At 35.4% G+C, this 20,987-nt stretch overlaps 2 protein-coding genes across 2 annotated transcripts in view; both read right to left on the reverse strand.

Moving 5' to 3' along the window:
- The window catches only part of LOC142335969 (uncharacterized), a 60,113-nt gene extending 59,783 nt beyond the window's left edge, over positions 1-330 (reverse strand). Inside the window, exon 1 of the mRNA XM_075384392.1 lies at positions 40-330. Coding sequence (XP_075240507.1) covers positions 40-93 — 54 coding nt within the window. The 5' untranslated portion in view covers positions 94-330. The remainder of the gene's footprint in view (positions 1-39) is intronic.
- Positions 331-8,989: 8,659 nt separating this feature from the next.
- On the reverse strand, positions 8,990-11,158 carry LOC142336881 (uncharacterized). The gene is made up of 3 exons (XM_075385844.1): positions 10,352-11,158; positions 9,988-10,101; positions 8,990-9,409 (listed from the first exon to the last, which is right to left on the reverse strand). The coding sequence occupies exons 1-3, from the start codon at positions 10,577-10,579 to the stop codon at positions 9,236-9,238; spliced, it is 516 nt and encodes a 171-aa protein (XP_075241959.1). The 5' UTR covers positions 10,580-11,158; the 3' UTR covers positions 8,990-9,235.
- Between the last annotated feature and the right edge of the window lie 9,829 nt (positions 11,159-20,987).

The following is a 20,987-nucleotide window of genomic DNA, read 5'->3' on the forward strand; positions in this document are numbered from 1 at the left end:
AAACTGATATTGGTTGCAAAACTAATTTCTGCTACTTACTTGATTGCCGTAGTTGAACTGTTGCTGTTGCTGAGGGTTGAAGTAACCCGCCATAGATAACTGTCTAAAATAATAAGTTGCCACCCGTTGTAACTGTCGTCCAATATTCTGATCAAATTCTCAATTTCAATTTGAACCAACTTCAATTTGAATATCAAGAGGACTTCATAGCAAAATATTTGTCAAAATGTTTGCTTTTTGAATTTAATATACTCGCAATTTTATATTTTAAGCAGCAGTTTACAATAAACATCTTTTAAACTATCGTTTACACTCTTTTGCAAAAAACGCGCTACAGCAAGTATTTCGACAAACACTTGTAAGCTATCAGTATAGAACATACTTCAGATAAGATTAAAAGTTTTAAAAAATGCATTTAATTGGTTTCAGAAAAATTTTTTTGCAAAATTTAAACTTTTGCAAAAGAAAATTAAAATAGTTTTTTAAAAGAAAGTACCATATAGGGCAGCTCTTCCCCTTGACCAACTTTAATACTAATTAGTCACCAAAGTATTTAAGAAATAGGTATGTCGAATTTTGGATGGTTCCTTTTACTCATTTAAAAAAAACGTATCCACCGATAATTCAAAAGCTAAACAAGTAAAGGATATGGTAACAGATTTATTTATTTAAGAAAGGCAATTTCGCACACCGGTTTCATTTTGTTTTGTTCATGCGATGCAGAACTAACTAAATTCCTTAGTAGACCGTTTCTTTTAAACAATCATGGTAAATCGAAAATTTCCCATCAGTGCAAATCATCAAGCAACCCACACATCGCGCTTTCAATGCCGACAATATGTTGCAGTACAGTAATTACTTTTCCTATATGATTTTGTCAACTAGACTCTTCAGACAATCGATTAAAACTGCATCGACATCTGCACTTTGTCAACTAGACTCTTTAGACAATCGATTAAAACTGCATCGACATCTGCACCATGGACTTCAACAACGTTCAATCTGGCTTTTAGCTGTTAAACAGGGCTCAATTTCTTCGACTACCCCTTTGTACGATTAATAGGTGAACACAAGGCATTGATAGATTGGTGCGTTGTGTGCAAACTAATGAGTGTGAAATTTTAATTTGGTTTGCTTTTGTTCAAAACCGCTATGAATTTGCGAATTAGACTGTTTATTTTTCGGTTAAAAGTGGCTGACCAGAAAAGGATTTCAAATAGATGCGAGCTTTCGAACCTTTTCAGCTCAAATAATCAAAAACAACACTTCATATCAAAAGAGCTGAAAAGTTTTGAAATAGCAGATCATTAAAAAAATACCTGAAAAGTCAAAGCAACTTGAGTTGAAACAAACAGTTTATTTCACAAATATGATTTAGATGCTTTGCAAAAAAATGAATTTAAAAACTAACACACTGAACGCACAAAGGGGACGTCGAAGAGTTATATCAACATTTAAACTTACGAAGTTGAGTTTTAGAACCTGAGAAGTTATCGTTCTAGATATACGTGTAATAAAACCGCAAACACTACCAGTCGGGTCCAGAAAAAGTAGCTAAAATTTGTCCCAACGAGGCCACACGAAAGAAGTTTAAACATAACCGACTAACGTCGGGCGAATTGCTCTCAAACGACCGGCGAGCGGTTGGCTTCGTCAGTAGCTAGGCACTTTTTAGTGAGGCTAGCTTTAGCTTGATTCGACTCTTCAACTTTTAGTTTTCTAGCCTCGTTAGTAAATCAAATAAAAAAATGATTTTAAAAATTTGCAAAATACTGCAAAATTTAAAGACAAGCTTCCAGATCTCGCAGTGCAAATGTTAAAAACTATTTCTTGTCTTTGGAGTTATTTCAAGTAACCCATCTGCAAGACTTGAAAAGCTTCGTTGGCCAGTAATGGTCGTTAAACTCAGAAAAGAACAAAAATATTCAAAAATTTTAAAAATAGCAAATTTTAACAAAATCTTTCTAAAATTCGAGATATTAAAATATTCAGAACCATTTCATTGTCTCAAGAGACTATCAAGTATCCTTATTTCCAGCTTTAAATAGTTTCACTGGCTCATAAAGATCCATAAACTAAAAACATAATAATTTTCTAAAAATTTGAAAATTAAATTTTATCCAAAAATTGCTAAAGCTGGAACCATTAAAATATTGATAACCATTCCATTAACTCTAGAATAAAACTATGCAAAAGCTCATCATCAAACCTTGGAGGAGGTCTCTAGGACCCTGGTGCCGGAAAAATAATGAAAAATTCAAAAAGATTCAAAAAACTTGATTGCAAATTTTTTTTTTTAAAATTGCCGATATTAAAATCTTGTAAAACATTCCATTACATGTAGAAGCTATGCAGTAACCTACAATTAAACCCTTAAGGTGGTTATGTGGCTTTTGAGGCTGGAGAAACCTAAAAAATGACAAAAAAATTTCAAAAAACTTAAAAAAAACTTGCAGGTTGCATTAAAAAAACTGACAATTAAAGTTGAAAACTAAACACTTTCCAGTAACTTATTATCAAACCCTAACGGAGATTTTCCGTAAAGATTTTCTGGATAAACTTTCTGAAAAAATCTTAATAATGACAAATGTCAAAAAAAATCAAAAAATGCAAGTTTAACCTACTGTCAAACCCTGGAGGAGGTTCCTCGGCTCTTGAGGCTGGAGAAACCTAAAACCGACAAAAATTTTCAAAAACCTTGAAATTTTATCGAAAAAATTGCTGAAATTTGTGATATTAAAATGTTAAAAACTATTCCATGTCTAAGAAAAAATTTTCAGTGACTTATTATTAAACCCTTAAGGAGGTTTAATAATAAGTCACTGAATTCGTGTTAAAATGTTGAAACCATTCATGTTAAAATGTTGAAACCATTCCACTGGTTTCAACATTCGTGTTAAAATGTTGAAACCATTCGTGTTAAAATGTTGAAACCATTCGTGTTAAAATGTTGAAACCATTCCACTGCCACTAGAAACTATGCAGTAACTTATTATAAAACCAGAGAGGAGCTTCCTCGACACCTAGGGCTGAATGAACTCAAAAAATGACAAAAATTTTCAAAGCTTGAAAAAAATTGTGAAAATTAGTATAAAATTGCGTGTTTTCAGCGATCGGTTGTTCGAAAGTAGCCACGGTGGGGCGAGGGGTGCACCAGGAGAGTTGATGGAGAGGGAGGGGGTGGGCAACCGTGGGATGGGACGAACAGCGCGGTAGGGGAGGGTGGGGGCAATAGTGGCGGGGGGGTCAACAGTGGGGGTGTCTTCAACCTCTCTTCCGCCCTTCACACCGTAAGTAAAAGTCTCCAAAACAGTTTGAGCTGAAACAGAGCTGAAATGCTCTAGGAGCACTTAATGCCCGCTGGGCGCTACCTGTTTCTCCCGTTTTTGAGGACGAAAAGTCGAAAGCGTCAGACGAAAAATCGATCAAGCGAATAATCGCATAAAAAGACCGACAGGACTAATATAATTGCTACTAACTTCGTTTGAGAACAATTAACCAGACAATTTATTAATTTCATGTTACATTTTAATTCACATCAGGACATTTCTGCGGAGACCGAAGTGTGAAAGGCGCTTCTTTGTACGTCAAATTCCAAACTGCTCATATAAATTTGCGAGTGCTAAGCAATTGCTGAGTTTAATTTTGTTCAAAACCCTGCACACACTTGGTCGTCTGTAAAACATTGCATTTAAAATCAAATTGGAACAGAAACAGAAAATTCTCCAGGGAATTCATTTCAAAGTTCATACGCATTCGTAACCAATTTCTGAAAACACTCGGTTTAAAAGGCTTAAATCATGATTCAATGGCTTTTCATCTAATATCAACTTGATTGCATCATTACGCAGCAAAACGTATATCTGAATAATTTTGGGATTTTCCGCAGAAAAACAGTGGCAATATCTAGTAGAATTCTTTCACTTTAAGTCAATATTTTTCACCGTGAAAAATATTTACATTAACCGTTGACAGCAACGACGGAAAAACCATGAAATTAATCACTCACTTTTACAGATAGAAATAAACGATTTACATAATTTTGAGCACTTAAATCTTCGCAAAATACTTCAACCTAAAACTTCGCTTTCTCATTTAGTATTACTTGGAACACGATTCAGAGACGTAACTTTGAAGAGCTATGATCTGGGCAGTTGCAAGACTGCTCCTTGTCTTCTTAGCAGCAATTAGTATTGTGACACTCTTTTGCAGTCAATCTTCGATTAGGTTTTGTTTGATTCCGGTCTAATTGACACATCAACTGTCGTGGATTAGACATCTTAAGTTTAGGCGAGTGATGACGTATACACGTGTACTGGTGAGTGTGGGCAACAATGACGCAATCTTATCACTTTTTTACGTTTGCTCAAAGATAGGGATCGTAGAAAATAGAGTTATGGACACTTAAAACTCTGATCTTGACACTAGGGTTGTGAAAAATGCGACATTATCGATTATATTTTATAAAATTTTACGTTGTGCGGCGTACTGCTAAACTTTTTCACAGAAGCGTTTCGAAGTCACTGAAAAACCATCAATAAATGCTCCCGGTTTCAAAAAGCTAAGAAAACCTCTCTTGAAAAAATTTTTGCAAAGTGGAAGATCTTCAATCAGAGCAAAAGAATTCGAAAAAAAAAACATTTATTGAGTGCAAAGCACCATTAAATACGCGGTCTTTTGTGCAATATCATTACCCACACCTTATTGTTAGGTTCAGATACGACTATTCATATATTTGACTTCAAATATAAATTGAGCAACTCGCCATTTTTGGAACCATACGTTCATGCGATCTTCAAAATTCTTGAAACATAGTTTAACAAATTTTGATACCCTTTAGTTCGCAAAATGAACCCAATTAATCTAATCGCGCGGACATCTCTCTAAATTCGAACCAATTCTCGAGTCCTTTAAGAAAAATTCTCATGTTATAAATACCACCTACGCATATCAGCCACATCCGGTGGTTTAAGATCAATTAACAAATATAAAAGATCCTTCTTTCATATCCCACTCAGCTATAAGTTACTCTCATTATGACTGATACATCTCTCAAAATCACAAGTTGTTCTCCAACAATCAACTTCACTCAACTTAATCCAAACCTAATCAGAGGCGTTGCCCATTCAAAGCCCAAACTTCTTCACTGATCAAAGATTATCTTGACAGATTCATTGGTCACCGCCATTAAGATGTATCAAACACAATCGTGAACCAATTTAGAATTTGTGATCAGGTTCAAAGGTGGTCGATTTTTTGAAATTTACTATGCGCCCGTGTCAAACAATTAGTAGACAAATAAATCATGTCTATTTTCATCTTATCTTACAAGAACTTTGAAAACAGTATGGCGGAAAATTAAATTGGCCGCTAAATATTATCAATCATTATCAAAGAATTTTTATTTTTGCACTAATTGTATAACAATTATCAGCCAACTTTTAATTTTCGTAACAATTGAGGTCTTTTTCTATAGATAGCATTGGCTTACAATTACACCTGAGTTGAATGGCTCAAAATATTGGTGTAGAGCACGATTTCTGTGCACATGTTCAGAATTCAAGTTGAATCATAGTCTCAACGACCAGCAACCTTTTCTGAGTTGCAGCAAAAATTAAAAAGAAACTTAAATGCGTAGGCGTTTCTCAAAAGTTTTCTAAAAATATACTGTACTCGGTTGACGTTTATAACTATTATAACTATGATAACTATTATAACTTTTATAACTCATTCTACCTGTCACCACAATCACAGCCAAAAAACGAGCCAAATTATATAACCAAAAATAATACATTTTAATGATTTCCGGAAGTTACGAAATATGCATGTGACTGTTAATCAAAATATAATGTTTGCAAATTTGGAGTCCTGTAGATTAGTGAAATATTGCGTCTCTTCAAAGTTGACCTTAACCGCTGAGGGTGTACAATATAAAAAATCATGACTACCAATCACATTCAAGGTAGAAACTGATATACCCTTAATGAGCTTTACACCCTATATCAAAAAGTGGCATTTTCTATTCAGAAACTTGGCCCAAATTTACCAAACCTATCTATACGCTACTATTATCATAACATGTGACTTTAAAGATGGCGCGTTCCTTGTTATATCCGGTGGGCTAATATCGACCTTAATTATTACAAAATATTATATAGAATTGATTGATGTATCATACGAGAGCCTCATTGATACAGGAATACCTTCGGAGAATTCCAAAATAATTGTTTCGATGGCGCTCAGTTTATTGTCACTGTGTGCAAGTATAAGGTTGAAGGGCACCTTTAAGAAGGGCGGCAAAATTGTGATTATCGTAAACACACACTACCGTTTGATTGGCCCCGTTGAGCTAACTGTAATGAAGGCCAAGCAAATCAGTTACAAAATTGAACTGTATTATCGCTTTCTACTCCTCTATACCAAAGACGCACAATGTCTAAATTTAGTAGATCAGCTTTGATCCAGTAAAAATTGGAACTGCCAAAATTATGATTAATGGGCACACACCCAACGATCGAGGCGTTTCTATGGTACAAAACCAAAAAAAGGTTGAATTAAAATACAATTTGATGCAAACTATGTAATTTTTTCATAGCTATCTCGTGATAATTTCCTTGAAACCTGGCAACCTTTAAAAGTCGTGCTGGAAACTTCTTGGCTATCCTTGGTTCTAGTCAGCCTAAGCTTAGGAGGATAGCCTCAGTGAGCACCGATAAAAACATCGGGGGGGGGGGGGGGTCCAAAATTCCTCTTAAAATCGCCCTTCATATCGGGAATTTCGGTCGCCTCAAGAGTTTAACAGATTCGCTGAACTGCAAAAAAAGAGCTCTACGAAAGCTCAGCAACTTAATACCCTGGGCTTTACCTATTTATCCTGTTTATTTTTAATTAAAGTACATTCATTCAAGCGAGGTTAAGAAATTTGGATTTATTCTGTTTCACTCTCCCCTTAGTGGGCATACAACTTTTAAGCCATATTTTTGCATAGTAACGTGCTATATAACACAATTTACATGGGGGTCATCAAAACACAGGGAGTCTAAATAGAATAGCTCCGGAAATTTATAGACCTATAAGGGCTAAGCAAAAAATTGCTTAAGACACACAAGACTACTATAACAGCTTCAAACTTCGTTAGAGCAATTGATAAACGGATAAAAAAATTCATATACCCCATAACCTGAGCGTTATGATAATAGCTAAGAGATGTAGGTCAAATGGAGTTAATGCTAATTATTCGTGCACGTAAATTTGCTTGGCTTTATTCGAAACAAAAAGCTAATTTTCCAAGCAAAATATGAAGTAACATTATCTCCAGCCAAACTTGAATAACTCGCAGTCAAATTGCTTCCCTGATCATGGCACAAATTGTCTGCGCCTGCCTATGATCAGATTGTCATTCAGAAAAACACTAAGGTGGGAAAAATTACATTAAAGAATGGACTTTCATTTTCAGAAAACCAACTATAAAGTCAATAAATTAGTTTATCGATTTGGCTTTCTTTTGGGTAACGAAATATCATAAAATTATAGGATACATGAAACCCAGGAAAATGATGGCATGTTGCTCATGAGGACTGCGAATTCGCTTAACTATTTTCCATCTACCAAAAGCTGCATGATATATAAAACATATTCCGATTGACCAGAAACGCATTAAAGTACACTAGGGTAAAAAATCATTTCAAAATAATGCTGAATGCTAAATGGTGAGCTAAATGCTGAGTTCACCTTCAATGTTTTTCTGGCTATATTTGTTAAATTTAAGTTCGTTTAAACTCTGAATTTACCCTGTTTTAATATTGATTGACGGCTTAAGAAAAAAAGGAACACTATTTCTCCTAATATCTGTAATAATATCTGTAAATGTTTCAGTCAAAGTAAAATTTACAGAGATAGGCAGTGTAGAATATTGATAATTACAAACAGAGAAATTAAAAATTTATAATAACCAAAATATCGACCGAATAGAGAAGTCACTTGTATTGGCGGGGAGGCACTACAGTAACATAAATTCAAAACAAAACAGAAAGAAATTCAATTGAATTTAAAATGTTTCCAAGTAATTGAACCATGTTGGGTTTTTTCGGGTCCTTCTTGTATTCATTAAGAAAAAACTGCTTATATTTCTTCTTTGCAAGACTGTATGACATTGACAAATAATTTTTCGGGAAAAAATTGTGCTGCAGAATACCTCTCTTAATAATACTTTTTTCATGCGAATTGCATTTTGAAATTGTCTGGGTACAAATTTTTTGAGTTCGCTCGTGTATATAAAGGCAGGCTTCTTTCTGTTCATGATGCTATGACAGTAAGTGGCAGCCCTGTAATCAAAAAGCTGCGAAATAGGTAGTATACCAAGGTTCACTTTAAGATCTTTGGATGAGTCTTTCTTTTGTCTGTGAAAACAAGCTTTGATGGCCCAATTCAACTGCTTTTCTAGTGTTGTTATGAGATTTTGATTGATAGTTGCAAGTAATACAGACGAATATTGAACATGACTGAGAACAAAAGAGTTCAAAATAATTTTTTATATACAGTGGAAATTATGTTCCTGAGTGCACATATGCACTCAGGAAGCCTGACAAATCCAAGCTTTTCAAAGGAACTTTCTGGAAGCCTGATAAACCCAAGTGCTTACTTAGTGTATTTCGTATAGAAAGTTAGCTAACAAGGAAATTACGTTCACGGCACGTACGCTTAAATGTGGAATCTCGTTTCATCCTATCAACGTAATTTTGTTGCAATTCTAATTTTATATCATTTCAACCCACTTGATACAGTTACAACATGTTAATTTTTCGTTGAAACCACGCTCTGGTAGAACCAAGGTTGATTTACAACTATTATGAAGGTTACAACATACTGAAGGACCTCACAACGACAGTTTTCAAATCAACCCACAATTCCAAAAGTCGTGAAAGATGCTCATAAAATGAAAAAACTACCACTACAAATTATAATATCAACGACCAAATTTGATTTAGAACGCAGTCAAGAACATTTATTTATACGAACAATGATTAGTTTCAAAAACAACTTCAACCAGAAACTACTATCACCTTATAAAATTCTCAAACACACTTCACTTTTTTGCAAAAATAAATTCTCTATCTAACTAATAATTCAATGCATAAATTAAACATTGACAAATAGATAAATGAAAATTGAACTATAATACATAATTGCTAAAACAGATACTCGGCAAACAATAATGTTAATGAAGTAAAACGACTCAGAAATGACGGCAACACATTGAGTCGTTGCACTGTCTTTGAATTCTGATCTGAACACAGGTGTCGATTCCATTGCTAAAGTCGTAAAAGGCCTTCTGAAAGATTGCTCGCATTTCTTTCAGCGTCATTGTGGAAACGTCTTGTCCGTTCATTTGCATGATACGATCGTTAGTCTGAAACAATTGCACAAGTTCACTAAACGAGGCCCTTGAAAACAGTAGTAATATGGAAAGTTGAAGGGGTCGCCGTACTTTTTTTTACCATAGTCTACATTTTCACTAAATTATGGAGCATTTATCATTGTATAGATTATGTCCGCCCAGCTCAAAAGCTAATAAAATGTCCTCGACTTTGACCGAGCGTTTTCTAGTTTTGCTAACAAATTACTAAAATATCAAAGATATCAGGATAAATGCGCAATTTATTGCAACTAATCAGCATCATTTGACAGTGCGATAGAAAGAAACTTATTGGCCTCCTATACTTCACCCGAACTTTAGTTTAAGACATACTTTGCCGTTATGTTTGAAATACGAATAGTGTCCTTTTTACCAATATTATAATGACCATTATGATGAGGTCGACTCGTGCACTCAACTATTTAGTTGCAGATATAAGCATTGCATGAGCATAGGACTTTAAGGGACCTCTTCCCCTCAACTTTGAAGCTACCTCAACACGATACTTGAGGGTTGCTATCTTGTGTCTATCCCGACCTGTTTTTATTTAAGCACAAATTGGAGGAACTTACTCTGAGCCCACATTTAGCGGCTGGTCCATCCTGTGCCACGAAGCGGACAAGAGGTCTTTGTGACTGGTTATCTGAATCGAAGATACAGCCGAATCCGCTGTAGTCACAATCGATCTGAAAAGAAATATATAATTTATATTCGAAAAACTCAATTTTCGACAATTGAATTAAATCTCAAATTAGGTAAAACCATGCTGGGATAGTTATGAGCAAATCAAAGGCAAGCTACCAAAAAATGATTGGGTAAATTGCAATCATGCCCTCAGATTTTTGGAGTACTTTTGTTAAAAAAATTAAGTCTAAATTTATATTGGAGAACGAGTGGAGAAAATGAAATCTTTAAGACTCCGGTGTAAACTCTAACCTGAAGGTCGACATATTGCGAAGCTGTTGTGTTTTCTGGATTATTAATACAAATTGCGAACGCGTCTTCTGAGGATAAACTGCGCCTCAAGGGTGAGATGCGAGGCTTTCGCTTAGTTCGCATCGAGCTTCGATTCCAGCCTGCGCTCTGCATTTTTTGGACTTTGTTCACAGCTAGAAGACTCTGATGGTGTGCAATTGGTAAATTTGCAATGCTGGCGACAGCCATTATAAATTTTAAGAATTCTACAAATTTAGTTGAAGTTGTCTTTTCTGTTCTTTTATTAGAATAACGAAACTGTCGACAGAACTGCTGTCCACAATTAAAAAGAATTGAATTCAAAACTTGTTTAATTCTATAAATAAAATATTTGAAAAATGGTGCACGTAAAAGTATAAGTATTCAATATGCCGTTCAAACAATTCAGTTCAAATTGTAAAATATTTTCTCTTACTGAAGCGTTTCTCAAACTAATTAACGAAAGACTAGCTAAGCACAACTTAATGCCACAAAATGTATATAGCAACTGAGAAATAGTTGATGAAATGAACCTACTCTAAGTCGCAATAGTAGCGCCAAGATAGTAAAGCCTTGAGAATGTGACAAGAATTCTACTAGAACAAACTAGAGAAAGCAAATAGTGAATTGAGGCAGAAAGAACAGTTGCGTAAATTCATGAAACATGAGGCAGTGAAAGTTCAGACGCGTAAATTAACCACAGACAATTTTCAAACTTACAATTGGTCGAGACAAAATAGAACTTGCCTAATTCACTCGTGACTATTTATCATCTGTTAACTTACCTAGACAAAAGAACGGACACTTTTATACCGGTTTACAATAAATTAATCGATGAATAACGACTGAGTTATTCACTAAACTTTTATGTCCCAGACATCAAGCGAAATTCAACTGTCGACATAGCTATAAAGCATATCGACGTGTAGTTTTGTTGGACATAATGACTTCTCGGAAATTCCGAGCAGCTTAGCTAAGTGCTCCCAAACAGGTGCTTTCAAAATGAATAGACTGCCTATGTGAATGCTCATGAACATGCTTTTTTCCGTTTGCCCCCCCCCCCCCGCCAAAACGCAAACTCACTAGATACATTATTTACATCCCAAAGGGATGTGCTACATTAATACAAAATTTACTATGTAATGGCGCATGTTCCATAACTGGAGGTGGATAAGGTATTGAGAAGGAGCAGTTTATAGCATCTCTCTAACGGCATTCTGGTATTACTATTATTATGGCTTTGTGGCAATTTCACGGGGAGTATCAGTCCCGGAACTATAACAGATAATTAGCACGACAGTCTTGGCACAGGCACAAAAATATCCAACTGTAGCGGTTATTCTCTGTCCAATTTTCATAAAAAAATTTCCGCATTAATTCTAGAAGTCTTCCTTTCAAGTTAATGTTGTCGAAAAAGTTTATTTTCTTTTGGAGGATGTTCACCCGAAATCCAGTTCTATACTAAAAATTGAGTCTCTGCGCTTCGTATCGAATCTCTGGCAGTACAACCCTAGATATTCTTCCGGCCCATTGAATAACGTAATAGCTGCGCAAGTCGACATCGTACTTTCCTGACACTATGCCGCTAAAAAGTAGAGATCTTTTAGGATTTTAAAGTAGAGTGGTGGCAGTATAAATGTATTAGTATTGTAATAAGTTGATAACTTTTACTGGTGGCTACACTATTACTTATTCAAATCCTTTAATGTTGAAAACTGCTGACTAGGCTTCAGAAAAGTCCGCAAAAAAAATTTGAAAACAATTTGAACATCAATCTTTCCATGCCAACTAAATGTGTACAATCATTCTCGGAAATTTATCAATCGTCGCCTGCATATACGTTCAAATACCAAAATTACAAAAAAGTGAATTATAATATCCACATATACAGACTTTCAATGAATAAACGAGAACATATCTGCTGTCTGTGTAACATGAAGGAAGATATAACACATACTGTAGTATTTTTCTTATGCAGAGAGATAATGAGTTGGTGCTATGATTTCGGTTAGTGTCTTTGGTGAAATATAGAAGTAGGAACACCTGGTGGGGCCTCGTTCATAAGCTAAACTTGAGCATAAGCTTAAAAAAACCATTAGATACCGTTCAGCCGCCTTCAGGAACACTGGTAGAGGAAGAATAAGTGGTAGCTTCCTTTTTCGCAACAATCAACACCCTCTGGAGCAGAGGATGCAACTTCGAACTAATCTTAGTCCGAATGACCAAAATGACGTCAGCATACGGTTCCTTAGCCTTTTCACTGATCTGATTGAGAGATACAAGTTGTATTGTTATATAGCACGTTACTACGCAAGAAATTAGCGCGTTAGCCTGAGGAGAGTGAAATATATACGCCCACTAAGCTGTGAGATGGGGGGCAGAATGGAAGAATGCGCCTGTTGAAGTACTTTCGATAAGATTCAGATTGATTTTTCTTAAATTTAATGTTTCATCTCAAATCGAGAAAACTTCAACAGTTATAAATCCAGAAAAATGACATACGCACTTTCGGAGAAGATCCAGAGATAAGTGTTCCGTTAAAAACAGTCAATGGAATTCGACGTGAACTGTGTTAAACTTTTGAAGGGGAAAAGGGACGAAACAGTGAACCCCCACTATCAAAAATCAACTTAAATTTACCTCAAAAACGCATTGTATTTAAAGGGGTATTTCCCATTATAGCCCAACAACCAAATCATGTTGAATATACCATATTAAGGAGCTATAATTTCTTGGGGGGCTATAATGAGAGACTTGCGTTACGTAGGATAGTAAATCTTATCTTCATCCGAATGTTTATAGCGTCCGAGTACTTTTGGTCCTGTGTTTGAGATTTTTGTTGCTAAGTACTTTATCGTACGTATTCCAGAGTGCCCTGCTTCTTCCATGAAGATGCAGGAAAACAAAACCAGACGTAACTTACTTATTAAAAATTCCGAATTTGAATGTTATTTTACAATTTCACGTCAAATAAAACTGCTAAAAATTGCTTTGTTTGAACGCTGAGTATACACTATTTGCTGCTAAAATTAACACCCACAAATATTCTGCTGAATATTAACACCCCCAAGCCCCTTTGCTTTGCATTCAAGGCCAGAGTTCTCATCAGTGCTAGTAGATTTGTTTCTGCATTGGCTCAGCAGTTGCAGACATGTATTGCAACCTGACCCAAAAAAAGCAAAAATTACAAACAAATACGACGAGGAATATCTAGTTGTAAAAAATTTTATTAGCTAAGAAATTGCAGCCATCGTTTTATATTAAATGAAAGAATCTCTCAATCACGCACCGATTCAGCAGCAAAGTGTATAATCTCTAGAGCTTAAACAAAGCCATTTCTCAGCACTCTACCCTCAAAAACTCCGCAAATCAACTCTATTTCTCTTTATATGATTTAGCTGCAACATTTCCACCTTAGGTGTATACACGCTAAAAAAATTGGCATCTATAAACAGCTTCATAAAAACAACTACTGCCTCAGCACGTGTCACGTTTCAATGATTGGCATGTCAATGCTTCACTTTACCCATCAGAATCTGGCCACACTCATCGTACTGATAGCTATAATAATTCTACTATGACAAATCATCCTATTTTGTGTTTACAATTCTCCATCCAACTCTAAAGCTAAATTCATTATGGACCTAAATAAGTTTCTGGAAGAAATCTCTGAAAATATTGTCTGAACATAGGGGCTGATATGAAAATCGATCTATTCCAGCAGGACAGCCTAACAGAAAAGTAAACGAATGTTCTCATAAATCACGGTGTGGAACAAATCATTGTTGAAGCAACCCGAATTTGTGAGAAATCATCTACTCTGGTTGAGCATAAAATATAACAGAAAATTGTTTTTGAGTTGCGAAGTTATTCCAATTACTATAACCGATTACTACGCTACATCCGTCACCACGCCCTATGTAGTTTGCAGCAATCGGCCGAGGTTGCAAAAGCAACTCATTGGTTTTTTCCAAAATGAATCTGACCATAGCAGAAAGTTGCTTGATCTAGAAAGACACCTTTCTAGCATAGAGTATTATAATGTGCCAAAATTTGACATGGAATCTCTCAAAAATGTTCTTGTGTATGTCATCCAGGGTTATACAACAATAAAAACAATATTTTCTCGTATAAAAAAGTAATTTGGTTTGATAAAGAAGTTCAGCGAGCAATATAAAAAATATAGTAAATTCAAAAATTCATGAAAACAACCAAAATTCTTTCCGGAGTTCAAAAAAACCTTGGAAGTGGTCAACAGGCTAGTCGCTAATAAGAAACGCCAGTATAATAACAATTTCATCAAAAGTCAATATCTTTCGAGACATCAACGCAATAACCGGTGACCAGGTAGAGAGCGAGCAAATATCACTTCGGGTCAAAGGTGGTGCTACTGTTGATGAAGGTGGCACCGTAGCCGATTTGTTCAATGAGTATTTCACGACCATTGCTGGCAATAAACTAGAAAAATCTGATCAGCCTTGAAGGAATTTAGTTTCTCACCAGACGTATATTCAATGTTTTTTTCCAGTGGGGGATGAAGAGGAAGAGAAAATAGTTTACGCATTTAATCCTAATAAATCAACTGGATTCGACGGTATCTCTGTAAAGAAAATAAAGAAATTTATGCTTCCGGTAGTTTTGCCAACTTAAGTAGACTAATAAGTAGGTCATTTTTCCTAGAAATATTTCCAGATTGTCTCACAGAAGCACGAGTAACTCCGCTTTTCAAAAAAAGCTCAATGTTTGAGGTGAGCGGTTATCGACCAGATTCAATCTTGCCTGTTAGTAGCAAAGTTTTCGAATGAGCTATGTATACCGGACTGTATAGCTATATGAACAAAAAACTCAATGAAAAACAATTCGGTTTTCGAACTAGATTTAGTACAGTATTGGCAATTGCAGAGATAGTTGGGAAAAAACTACGATTTAACATGTCGATCAAGCCGTTTTGTTTTTTCCATAACTTTAATAAAGCATTCGATACCGTTTATCATGATTTGATGATTGAGAAACTGGAAAACTATGGTGTAAGGGGAGTCATTTTGAGTTGGTTTTGCAGTTATTTCTTTAACCGGTAACAGACGGTGTTCATCAATGGAGCCCTTTTAGATTTCAAAGTTATCACAAATGTTGTGCTACAAGGGTCAATAGTCGGCCCCGTCCTTTCCATTATATATACGAACGACTTTTTTTTTCATAGTTGCAAATATTTGGACATGTAGATCTTTGCGGATGATACAACACCTATGTACTCTTCTCAATTTTAAGATGACAGATGCATTGGTTCTGACATTATTTGCTTGCACAACTGGATCACTTGTAATCATTTATATTTGAATGTTAAGAAATCTGAACTGAAGTGGTTCTGTCAACCACTGACGGATTTTAGGCTTCGAAAGGAAAGGTTCAAAATCTCAGATTCTGTGAAGTATCTGGGATTTCATTACAAAAAAAACGTTTCTTTTGACGTTCATGTTGATAAGGTTGCAAAAACGTTTGCCAAATTATATGTTTGCATTGGCAAGAATCAGGAAGTTTTTGAGTAGAAACTTTCTCATTTTTATTACGGTTCCTTTATCGATACGTTTGTTGGATATAGTCGTTTAATCTATGGAAGTACACAATCTTCTAAGTTAAGTCGTATCTATATTCCGGAGAGAAAACTCCTTAAAAAGTTTTCAGGAAAAAGAGAGATAATGATTCCTATCTTTCCTCAGAATCTGCTATCCCAGGTGTAATAGATTTATAAATTTTGGAATTATTGAAATTTGTTTTGAAATCGTTCAGCGCTTAATTACCTCCTTGGTATCCGAATAGCCTTTATCAGCGTGATGTGAAAGATTGCATTGCTACCAATAGCGTCTCATCTGACCTCTTCATGAAACCATGCCTGAATAAAATTTCAGATAAGAATTCGTTGACCTGGAGAGAATGCGTTCTGTTGAGTTTCTTATTAGTAATGGATTTATTGTTGATCCTGTTTGCGAGTCCAAACATCATTAAAACGTTCCGCAGATCATCTCAAGGTTTTGTTATTAAAAGAAAATTGTTGGATGCCTTGTTCTAGTATGAGTTTTGATTTCTTTCTTTCTTTCTTTCTTTTTACTAGCCTTATCTTTAACTATTGTGGGGCTTCTAGCTTCTGTGGGACTACTGCCCAGAGGAGCTCCTTTTCTACTGCTTTCGTATTTTTTAATGCACAAAAAATGTATAATGTATATCACCAGAATAAATATAATTTCTGCTTCTTCTTCTTCTCCTAAATGATCTAGCAACACGTTCACGTACATTTGGGCTTACCGTACGCTGATCAGAGAGTGGCAATACCAAAATCCGTCTGAGAATGTTTTCCGTCTTTCAAAAAAAACTCAGCTATAAATACTGTGGGAAATTAGCAAACACTGTACAATTTCATGTAAGAACTTGAAAAGAATTTTTCCAGCTGGTGATTGGAAGGCAAACATAATATTCGTCAAATCTGATGAAAAAATACATGTTGTTTTTGATAGGCGATTTCCAATGACAGAAAATTCAAAAATTTATACTCTTTTTTGTGTTGAGAGATTTTGGTTCACCAAACTATTGCGCTCTAAGTATGCAAAAGTGAAATGCTGTTTTTTGCTACACTACATTACGTTTTTGTTGGCTGCACTACATTACTTATTCAAATCATTTAATGTTAAAAATTTTGACTATCTTTCAAAAAACGATCCACAAAATACAATTTTGCAACCAGCTCGAAGATCAACCCTTCTAAGCCAATTAATTCTGTAAAATCAGTCTCGGAAACCCATCAATCGGTGCCTGTGTACACTTTCATATAACAGAATTAAAAAGAAGTGAATTAAAAACTTCACCCAGTAAGATTTTCAAACATTTAAAAAGAACATATCTGCTATCTGTGTAATATGAAAGAACGTATAACACATACTGCAAAAATTATCCTATGCAGATGAACAATGACTTGCTGCTGTGATTTTGGTTAGTGTTTGTGGTGAAATAGAGAAACAGGAAAAGCAAGTGGGGCCTCTTTCATAAGCTTAGTTTGACCATAAGCCTGAAAAACCATTAGATACTGCTCAACCGCCTTCAGGCAGACTGATAGAGGATGAAATTTTGACACTTTTGTTTTTGCAGAAACCAACAACCTCTTGATCATAGGAAGCAATTTTGAAAACGAGCGAGATTAATCTTAGTTCAAATCACTGAAATGACCTCAAAGTTCGGTTGCTTAGACTTTTTCACTGATCCTTGCGGCAATCTGGTTGAGAAGTACGTTGTATTCTTATATAGCATTTTAATACGCGAGAAACCAACGCGTGCGGCTGAGGAGCGTAAAAGATATACGCCCACTAATCATTAAGGGGGCAGACTGGAATAATGCGAAAGTATCAATTGAATTTTTTTGGTAAGCTTCGGATTAATTTCTTTTGAATTTGATGTTTCGTCTCCAAGCAAACAAAAATTCAACAGTTTAAAAATCCGGGAAAACAAAATACGCAATTCGGGCGCGATCCAGAGATAAGTGTTCGGCTGAAAACAGTCAGTGGAAATCAACATGATATGTGTTAAACTTTTGAATATTCTTATTCCACATGAGAAAAGGGCTCTGACCGACCCAATGGACGAAGCAGTGAGCCCACGCTATCAAACATCAATTTAAATTTAACCGAAATCCCATTGTATAAAAACGGGTCTTTCCATTATAGCCCCACAACCAAATAAATGTGAACTTGCCATAATAGGGAGCTACAATTTCGTGGATAGCTATAATGAGAGACTTGCGTTACGCAGGATATTAAATCTTATCTTCATCGGAATGTTTATAGCACGTGTTCCAGGAAAGTTTTTTGTAGTACGTTTTTCAGAAGGCCATGCTCCTCCCACGAAGATGCAGGAAAACAAGAGCAGACGTAAACCTTTTTTTATGGGAAATTCCAAATTTCAAGGCTAATATTTTACGATTCCAAGTCCAAGAAAACTGTTAGAATCTTTTTTGTTTAAATGCTAGAGTATTTGCTAATAAAATTAACGCCCACAAATATTTAACTCAATATTAACAGCCAAAAGCCCCTTTGTTTTGAATTCAAGGCCAGAGTTCTCATCAGTGCTAGTAGATTTGTTTCTGCATTGGCTCAGCAGTTGCAGACATGTTTTCCACCCTGACTCAAAAAAGCAAAAGTTACAATAAAAAATACAACCAGGAATATCTAGTTGTATAAATTTTTTATTAGCTAAGAAGTTGCAATCATCGTTTTATATTAAACGAAAGAATCTCTCATTCACACAACAATTCAGCAGCAAAGTGTATGATCTCTAGAGCTTAAACAAACCAATTTCTCAGCACTCTACCCTCAAAAACTCCGCAAATGAACTCTATTTCCCTTTATATGATTTAGCTGCAACATTTCCACCTCAGGTATATACACGCTAAAAAAATTGGCATCTATAAACAGCTCCATAAAAATAACTACTGCCTCAGCACGTGTCACGTTTCAATGATTGGCAAGTCAATGTTTCACTTTACTCATCAGAATTTGGCCACACTCATCGTACTGATAGCTATAGTAGTTCTACTTTGCAAATCATCCTATTTTGTGTTTACAATTTTCCATCCAACTCTAAAGCTAAATTCATTATGGACCTAAATAAGTTTCTGGAAGAAATCTCTGAAAATATTGTCTGGACTTAGTGGCTGATATGAAAATCGATCTACTCAAGCAGGACAGCCTAACAGAAAAGTAAACGAATGTTCTCATAAATCACGGTGTGGAACAAATCATTGTTGAAGCAACCCGAATATGTGAGAAATCATCTACTCTGGTTGAGCATAAAACATAACTTAAAATTGTTTTTGAGTTGCGAAGTTATTCCAATTACTATAACCGATTACTATGCTACATCCGTCACCACGCCCTATGTAGTTTGCAGCAATCGACCGAGGTTGCAAAAGCAACTCATTGGTTTTTTCCAAAATGAATCTGACCATAGCAGAGAGTTGCTTGATCTCGAAAGACACCTTTCTAGCATAGAGTATTATAATATGCCAAAATTTGACATGGAATCTCTCAAAAATGTTCTTGTGTATGTCATCCAGGGTTATACAACAATTAAAACAATATTTTCTTGAATAAAAAATTAATTTGGTTTGATAAAGAAGTTCAGCGAGCAATATAAAAAATATAGTAAATTCAAAAATTCAGGAAAACAACCAAAATTCTTTGCGGAGTTCAAAAAAACCTTGGAAGTGGTCAACAGGCTAGTCACTAATAAGAAACGCCAGTATTATAACAATTTCATCAAAAGTCAATATCTTTCGAGACATCAACGCAATAACCGGTAACCGGGTAGAGAGCGAGCAAAAATAACTTCGGGTCAAAGGTGGTGCTACTGTTGATGAAGGTGGCACCTTGGCCGATTTGTTCAATGAGTATTTCACGACCATTGCTGGCAATAAACTAGAACAATCTGATCAGCCTTGGAGGAAATTTAGTTTTTCACCAGACGTATAATTAATATTTTTTCCAGTGGCTGATGAAGAGGAAGACAAAATAGTTTACGCATTTAATCCTAATAAATCAACTGGATTCGACGGTATCTCTGCAAAGATAATAACGAAATTTATGCTTCCGGTGGTTTTGCCAACTTAAGTAGACTAATAAGTAGGACATTTTTCCTAGAAATATTTCCAGATTGTCTCACAGAAGCACGCGTAACTCCGCTTTTCGAAAAAAGCTCAATGTTTGAGGTGAGCGGTTATCGACCAGATTCAATCTTGCCTGTTAGTAGCAAAGTTTTCGAATGAGCTATGTATACCGGACTGTATAGCTATATGAACAAAAGATTCAATGAAAAACAATTCGGTTTTCGAGCTAGATTTAGTACAGTATTGGCAATTGCAGAGATAGTTGGGAAAAAAGTACGATTTAACATGTCGATCAAGCCGTTTTGTTTTTTCCATAACTTTAGTAAAGCATTCGATACCGTTTATCATGATTTGATGATTGAGAAACTGGAAAACTATGGTGTAAGGGGAGTCATTTTGAGTTGGTTTTGCAGTTATTTTTTTAACCGGTAACAGACAGTGTTCATCAATGGAGACCTCTTAGATTACAAAGTTATCACAAATGTTGTGCTACAAGGGTCAATAGTCGGCCCCGTCCTTTCCATTATATATACGAACGCCTTTTTTTCATAGTTGCAAATATTTGGACATGTAGATCTTTGCGGATGATACAACACCTTTGTACTCTTCTCAATTTTAGGATGACAGATGCATTGGTTCTGACATTGTTTGCTTGCACAACTGGATCACTTGTAATCATTTATATTTGAATGTTAAGAAATCTGAACTCAAGTGGTTCTGTAAACCACTGACGGATTTTAGGCTTCAAAAGGAAAGGTTCAAAATCTCAGATTCTGTGAAGTATCTGGGACTTCATTACAACAAAAACGTTTCTTTTGACGTTCATGTTGGTAAGGTTGCAAAAACGTTTGGTAAATCATATGTTTGCATTGGCAAGAATCAGGAAGTTTTTGAGTAGAAACTTTCTCATTTTTATTACGGTTCCTTTATCGAACCGTTTGTTGGATATAGTCGTTTAATCTATGGATGTAC

The sequence above is a fragment of the Convolutriloba macropyga genome, chromosome 3 (genome assembly GCF_964194025.1).
Source record: "Convolutriloba macropyga chromosome 3, txConMacr16.3, whole genome shotgun sequence".
Lineage (NCBI taxonomy): Eukaryota > Metazoa > Xenacoelomorpha > Acoela > Convolutidae > Convolutriloba > Convolutriloba macropyga.